This window comes from Salpingoeca rosetta (genome assembly GCF_000188695.1).
Source record: "Salpingoeca rosetta unplaced genomic scaffold supercont1.31, whole genome shotgun sequence".
NCBI lineage: Eukaryota > Choanoflagellata > Craspedida > Salpingoecidae > Salpingoeca > Salpingoeca rosetta.
In genome coordinates, this window is record NW_004754903.1 from 42,861 (window position 1) to 50,360 (window position 7,500).

Here is a 7,500-nt window from a genome sequence, read left to right on the forward strand (position 1 = left end):
GCGACGACGACGACACGACACACACACACACACACACACACACACACACACACACACACACACACACACACACACACACACAAACACACACACGGCCGTGCATGTTGAAAAAGAACAGACACGAAAACCAGCATCGCCATTCTTGTGCCACATGTGTCGTAACGCACCTGAATGTATCCCTTGTTTGGGTTGAGCTGAGCCGGGTTCACCTCTTTCGAGTCCTGAATCATCACAATTGCGTCCTCCCCATACCTGACACCAAACCAAAGATAATGCACGCTCGCGTGAACACAAATGTGAGAGTGCACGCGTGTGCGTGTGTTCTGTTCTCCCCAAACATGCAATGCCCCTAAACCCAAACACCACACACAAACGCATGTTCACAAACACACGTACACACGTCCACACGTCCACACGCTTCCTCCCTTCCACCAGCACCTGGTCTTGAACGTTTGCTCGAGCCGCTGCGACACCTCTGCCAGCTTTGTCAGGCCGGGCTCCTTGTACACGTAGCCCTAATGTGGTGTTGGCACATCCAGGATGGTGATCGTCAGCAGGCAAAGAGGCCATGAACGCCCACACATATGCAGACACGCACGTGCACACACACACACACACACACACACACACACACACACACACACAAGCGCTCACCAGCGGGTTGAGCTCTTCCTTGAAAATGGAACCAAAGAACTTCACGCGATAGTACTCGCCGAGATAGCGGGGGCCTTTCTTGGCCATCTGTCGCAACAAGCGTGATGGGAGGGGGATGAGGGTGATGATTGGGATTGGACACGAGGGTGGACAGGCGACAACAGCGGAAACGTGTGCTTGAGCAAGAAGGACCGATACGTGCACGCAAACGAACCACCATACAAACAAACAAACAAACACACCAACAAACGGCAAACCACTGCACACCTCATCGATGAGCTTGTAGTTGTCGCTGAGACGGCCGTGCAGTTTGCACAGCGCCTGGTAGTCCCGCCGCGATTCCAGGATGGGAATCACAAACGACAGCAGCTGCAGCGCGTAAATGTGTGTGTGTGTGTGTGTGTTTTGGAAAGTGAGGGAGCAAGGAAGATGATGAGCCGTGCTGTGGAGAGATGTGATTGCTGATTGCGTGTCTGGGTGGACGCTGTCTTGGTAACGCCTTCGCCTGAGAACAATAGGGAAGCAACCGTTTCTGAAGCAGTAGCAGCGACGCACACACATGCACACGCGCATACACACGGCTACACACACATGCACACGCACACGCACACGCACGCACACACCTGGTTTGCAGTCTCTGCCATCTTGGCATCGAGGAGGTGGCCGACGGTGATGTTGATCAGGTGGATAAACCCGTCGGGCTTGAAAAAGCGGTGCGTGCACATGCTCTCCTGTGGGGGCGGGGGAAGAGGGGGTTGACGTGTGCGGAGGAGACGTGAGCAAATGATTTCACATCACAGCTTGTGTAACGCCATGAAAATGATAGCAACGCAAATTCCAACACATTTACACACACACACGCGCGCGCGCACACGCACACACACACACACACACACACACACACACACACACACACACACACACACACACACACACACACACACACACACACACACACAAGGGACAGGTTGGTGTTGTGCGCACATTGTCGGACTTGTCTGTTTCCTGTGCGACTGCCGTCTCCTCCTCGGCATTGGGACTGATGTGGCGAAACGCTGAGCACCCGTTGCGCACAAACGGATTGTCCTGGCAGTGGCGATGACGGTGGTGATGGCAGAGGTGCTGAGAACTTGCGCACAGGATACAGGTGCGAGCGCGACAGTGTATGTGTGTGTGCGTGCGTGTGCGTGCGTGACAACAAAATTTGGCAGGATGCAACACTACCTGGAGGGTGAGCAGGTGTTCGGCGACAAGAGCGGCCGCTTGCAGGAAGCACTGTAGCGATTAACACAACGCAACGCAACGCAACGCAACGCAACGCATTCCATTGCTGTCAGTCGAGCCACGAGTACATGGAGCACCTAGCACAACGCACTCAACGACAAGCAAACCGCTTTGGTCATTTCTCCATGATTGCATTGGATGCGTCTATGCTGTGTGATCAAACCTGCGCAGCCTCGGCGTGGTGCCCCAGCTCCGCCTGTCGCCCCGCCAACGACTTCAACCACGTGATCCTGCAACAACAAAGTGCACGTGAGAACACATGCAACGAGTACGCGCGCGTGTCACGCTGCCGTGTCCAGCACAAACACCAGCACCAACACTGCAATGGCCATCAAAGTTATTACCACCACCACCACCACCACCACCACCACCATCACGCGTGTGTCTCCTCCCATCTCTCCCCCCCCCCACCTGAGGTCTGGCGACGTTTTGTAGTTGTCTGCGATGCGGAGGTGAAGGTCGATGGCCGTCTCCGGGTCGTGCGCCATCAGATCCATCTGCGCGGTGTCGCGGAGGATCTCGTACAGCTGCAGCGCAAGCCCTTCAACCTGCCGCCGGAAGTCCTGCCATCACCAACGCCACCGTCACGGTGTATGTGTGTGTGTGTGAGAATGCGAGAAAGGAACAACTGCAATCCTCGATTCAACTACAGAACCACTCTCTCTTCATACTACCACTTTCACACACACACACACACACAACACACACACACACACAACACACACACACACACACACACACACACACACACACACACACACACACACACACACACACACACACACACACACACACACACACACACACACACAAACACACACACAGCCCATAACCGCAACGCACCGCGGCGTTCTGGAGGCCCTGGCTCTCCTCCTCTGCGTATTTGATGATCGTCGCCCACGACCGGCGGAGATTCACATCCGACCACTCCCCGCGACCCGCGCTCACAATCTGCACGTGCGAAGCAGATGCGAGGTTGAGCAAGATGAGGCGGGAAGAGGGTGTAACTCTGATCACAGCGTAGTTCAGGTATGGGAATCTTTCACACACACACACACACACACACACACACACACACACACACACACACACACACACACACATCCACACACCACTCACACATACACACACCACTCACACACACTCACACACACGCACGCACACGCACGCACGCACAAAACACATGCAAACGTACGCGTGAGAGGGCGAGCGTCGTCTGCACTTTGATGCGGGTAAAGTTCTGGAAGTCCTCGTCGACGTAATTCTTGCGCATGAGGAGGTAGAGGTACGCCGTGGCCTGCTGTCGTGTCCTGTTCTCGCTCTTGTTGCACTGCCGCAGCACCTGCTCGCACAACCGCCCGGCAAAGTCCGTGCTCGGCGCTTTGTAAATCAGCTCGGGGAACAGGTGCACAAAGTCTTGATGGAGGGGAGGCGTTGGAATGTGTATTTGTGTGTTGTGGATGCCATTGTGTGCGTGTGTGTGCGTGTGCGAGGATGCGTGTGCGTGCGTTGTGTTGTGTCAGCATACGGCATACGATCAGAGTGAGCAGTTGTACAAGCCAAGTGCACGGGTGCTGAAATGGCATGCCAACCGCTACAACACGCACACGCCTTCTCTCCCTCCTCTCCCTCTCAACAAAGCAAAATTCCGCCACCATTGCCGCACTTGTGAGTGTCTGGAAGAGGAGGTGGGTGGACTTGATGCTCAGGTTGGATCCCATCAGTGACATCAGGATTTGGAATACCTGTTGTAATTACAGCGGTGTTAGTTCATTGGGCAAAGAAAACAAACCACGAAACCAGGGGTAGAGAACAAGAGAGTGCCACGAGGCAAGAAATGATCACACGTGAGCTTCGTGTCTGCCAACACACAAACACGGTCAACGTTGTTGTGACCACCGTGACACACAACACGGTCACAGAACCAGCACATGCTCTCACAGACGCGCCACCACACTTACGAGCTCCATGAGGTCATTCTGGCCGTAGAGTTCGCGAAGCGACGACTTGAAGTCGTCCATGAACATCTGCACAACCAAAGCAGCACGCAGGGTGGTTGTCACGGTGAAGGTGCGTTGCTCGTTGTTGGCTGCTTGGGATAGGTTACTCGTGATGGGTGGCGTCGCACGCAATCTACGCGCGAGCGCAAACGCGCACAGCACGACAACCACCTGTAATACCGCCAGCATCAGCACACCAGTCACCATCGTCATCGTCATCATGAAATACCTCGAGCACGTCCAGCACGATGACCGTCATCTCGTGGCTCAAATTCTTCGCCATCTGCACACACACACACACACACACACACACACACCAGACGCATGTGAAGGGATGTGTTGTGACACTTTGGGCGTTGCAATGCAATGGCGGATTATCACACAATCACATGCAACAGTGAGCAGCGAATGTGTGCATATCTGTTCTGTGTGTCCGCACCTGCACGCTGATGATGACCTCCTCCTCCGTGGTCTCCTGCCTCGTGCCGTATCTGTCACCAATACACACGCAGGGACAGCAGACGTCGGTGAGCAGGGAGCGCACACAGGGATTCGGTGCATGCGCGCAGGCAACACGACGACAAGCAGTGCAAGCACGCGCCAGCACCACCACCACCATCACCGCCACTCCTGTCACTATCATCACCTGTGAAAGTCGTGGCTCTGCAGTGCCATGCCCACGGCGGAGAGGCGCCCGTGTGTGTCCCCCGGATCAGACGACGACAGCGGCGACTGGCCCGCTGTTGAGGTAAAGGGGAGGGAGGAGGTGGTGGCAACACAGTGATACGAGCATCGCAGGCGCATTAATATCGGCGTGAATGCCCATGCACATGAGTGTGTGTGTGTGTGTGTTTGGGGGGGGGGGTTGGATCTTGGCATGCGATCATGCTACGGCATTGATGATTGCAAAACAAACTCCGCAACTCACCAGACCATGTTCCTGTCTTGAACTTGCGAGCTGCAGAACGCATACACGCACACACACACACACGTACACACACGCACACGCACACGCACACGCACACATGCACATACAGGCATTGAGGTGAGAATTCAGTGTCAATGAACTAGAAGGTGGAAAACGGGCACGCAAACAGCGTTTGCAGGGTGTACTCATTGCACCTCTGAGCGGAGTACCGCCGCTCCCCTCGGGTCCTGCTAGTGATGTGGCATGAGACATGTGAGCACGGTCGCGTGAATGAAAGTGAACAATTCGCATCAGCATTCACGTCCTTAGGGGGATGGGCATGCTTCACAGTGCATGCAAGCACACAACACCAGACAGCATGCAACGTGTCACAAACTGCATCGTGACCGGACCTGAGAGGAGCTTGGACGCTTTGCCGCTGCCACCGCCAGCGTAGTTCGCTTCCAGCAGCTTTCGACGATTCGACTGCACACGATGAGGCAAGAAGAAGTGATGGTGGAGCAGGAAGCGTGAAAACGAGCGATGAACCACGCACACGCAATGGTGAAGCAAGCCACACGCACACACACACACACACACACACACACACACACACACACACACACACACACACACACACACAAAACATAGAAAACGCACACACACACACACAACACACGCACACATACACACAACAAACGCACACACACACACACACACACACACAGGCTCACCCTTGGGGAGGGGGCGGCCGGGGAGCGGGCGTGTTCTGTGACGGCAGCCTGTCCAGGATACTCGAGTGAACCAACAGCGAGGATCAGCATCTTCAGAAACGTCTCCAGCTGCACGCTCTGCTTCGACTGCGTGTTCCACCTGACATGGATGAAACGAAGGGGGCGTGGGTGGTTGTGGAGAGCAGTGAGATGTGGCGTTGAACAACATACGCATGACTCCAGCACCATCACCACCAACAACGTGATCACCACCCATCTCAATCACCACCACCATGACAATCACCACCTCGACCACCACTACCACAACCGCGTCTGCCTCACCAGTCGCGCAGGACGGTGTGGTCGCAGGATTTGATGATGTGGAGGAAGACGACGAGCAGCCCACGCACTTCGCGATCCGTCAGCTCAACCTCCTCTGGCGGCGATGATGACGACGACGACTGCACACGGGGCATGGCGGCGCAGTGTTTGGTGGAAGAAGAAGTGAGGCGCTGACTCAACACGACAGTGCACGTGCGCACAGACGAAACGAACGTACACGCACAGACGGACACAGACACACACGCAAAAGCGTACGCATATGCACACGCCTACATGTGCACACACGCAAAACAAACACACACACACACACAAACAAACACAAACACACACACAAACAAACACACACAAACACACACACAAACAAACACAAACACACACACACAAACACAAACACACACACAAACACACACAGACACACACACATCCATGCATTCATTCATCCATGCACGCAGCCTCACCTCCGTGTGCTTATGTGTCGGTGGCGGTGTGGTGTCATCCCCGCTGCCGCCACCTGCCTCGTTGCCGCGGACAATGGCCTCGTGGTTGCGCTCTGCACGGGCCATGAGCGGCTTGTACTGCAGGAGAAAGAGGGCGAGCGGGAAGTACAGGTTGCTCACAGCGGCGTGGCGCTCGGCTCGCTGCAGGCGCGGATCGCAGCTGTGCCTATCGGGGCCATTCATGGTGATAGCGAGCAGACGAAGCATGGGGTGTGGTGGTGGTGTGGTGATTTGGCGTGAGAGACAGGGGCGAAGGCGTTAAGGGAAACCAAGCACACACACACACACACACACACACACACACACACAAGTATCAAGCACGTGCGTAGACGAGGAGCAACTACCATCATCACCATTACCACCATCATCATCATCACCATCACCATCATCACCATCATCATGAGCGGTGCACTGACTCGAGCAGCTTGTCGTAGATGAGGCGGATGGCGGCGTATCGGCTCTCCTGGGACCTGCAGGCAGCCATCATGACCAGGTCACACCGGTCACGCCATGACAGTGACGAGGGTTGAAGGAACCCCCTTTACAAGACCATGCAAGCTTGCACACACACACACACATACGCGCACGCGCGCACTTGCACACAAGGCACACGCGCACACTCACATCCACATCCACGTGCATACACAAACGACGCAATGGCTCGCGCCTATCGTACCCGTGCTGCAGGGCGTAGCACACCTCCGCCACCAGCGCGTGAGCGAGGAAGTGCGAGGCAGAGAGATTGCACCACGGCACAGTCCCGCCGTCCGGTTTTCGATCGCGTCCAGCGAGGAGGACCGTGGACGCGCGGCGCCGGAATCCGCTTCCTTTTGATGGCGATGACGCAACGAGCGTGGAGGAGGCCGCGGTGGCCACGGCAGCACTTGCACGGTGGCTGCCGGGGGAGAGTGTGGAATGTGAGGAGAAATGACGGTTTTGGAGAGAGGGAGAACGTTGTGTCAATCACGGGCAAGTGCATGAGATGCGACGTGGCAATCCAACATGCAATGCATCACGGCACCGCCACCACCGCCACCGCCACCATCACTGCTCGCTTACATGTCTGTGATTGGGAGATTGAAGGCGACGTAGTGCTCATGCGA

At 55.7% G+C, this 7,500-nt stretch overlaps 1 protein-coding gene across 1 annotated transcript in view; it reads right to left on the reverse strand.

Annotated features, from left to right (window-relative positions):
- The window catches only part of PTSG_09690 (uncharacterized protein), a 19,668-nt gene that overhangs the window by 2,216 nt on the left and 9,952 nt on the right, over nucleotides 1-7,500 (reverse strand). The window contains exons 32-56 of the mRNA XM_004988987.1: nucleotides 7,457-7,500; nucleotides 7,074-7,292; nucleotides 6,814-6,867; nucleotides 6,359-6,563; nucleotides 5,901-6,019; nucleotides 5,580-5,718; nucleotides 5,259-5,331; nucleotides 5,061-5,093; nucleotides 4,867-4,896; nucleotides 4,585-4,678; nucleotides 4,378-4,429; nucleotides 4,168-4,221; nucleotides 3,900-3,965; nucleotides 3,605-3,683; nucleotides 3,134-3,354; nucleotides 2,782-2,889; nucleotides 2,350-2,501; nucleotides 2,102-2,168; nucleotides 1,879-1,929; nucleotides 1,639-1,740; nucleotides 1,278-1,385; nucleotides 922-1,023; nucleotides 655-741; nucleotides 439-515; nucleotides 168-252 (exon numbers count right to left, since the gene is read on the reverse strand). The exon at nucleotides 7,457-7,500 is cut by the window's right edge and continues 46 nt beyond it. Coding sequence (XP_004989044.1) covers nucleotides 168-252; nucleotides 439-515; nucleotides 655-741; nucleotides 922-1,023; nucleotides 1,278-1,385; nucleotides 1,639-1,740; nucleotides 1,879-1,929; nucleotides 2,102-2,168; nucleotides 2,350-2,501; nucleotides 2,782-2,889; nucleotides 3,134-3,354; nucleotides 3,605-3,683; nucleotides 3,900-3,965; nucleotides 4,168-4,221; nucleotides 4,378-4,429; nucleotides 4,585-4,678; nucleotides 4,867-4,896; nucleotides 5,061-5,093; nucleotides 5,259-5,331; nucleotides 5,580-5,718; nucleotides 5,901-6,019; nucleotides 6,359-6,563; nucleotides 6,814-6,867; nucleotides 7,074-7,292; nucleotides 7,457-7,500 — 2,421 coding nt within the window. The remainder of the gene's footprint in view (nucleotides 1-167; nucleotides 253-438; nucleotides 516-654; nucleotides 742-921; nucleotides 1,024-1,277; nucleotides 1,386-1,638; nucleotides 1,741-1,878; nucleotides 1,930-2,101; nucleotides 2,169-2,349; nucleotides 2,502-2,781; nucleotides 2,890-3,133; nucleotides 3,355-3,604; nucleotides 3,684-3,899; nucleotides 3,966-4,167; nucleotides 4,222-4,377; nucleotides 4,430-4,584; nucleotides 4,679-4,866; nucleotides 4,897-5,060; nucleotides 5,094-5,258; nucleotides 5,332-5,579; nucleotides 5,719-5,900; nucleotides 6,020-6,358; nucleotides 6,564-6,813; nucleotides 6,868-7,073; nucleotides 7,293-7,456) is intronic.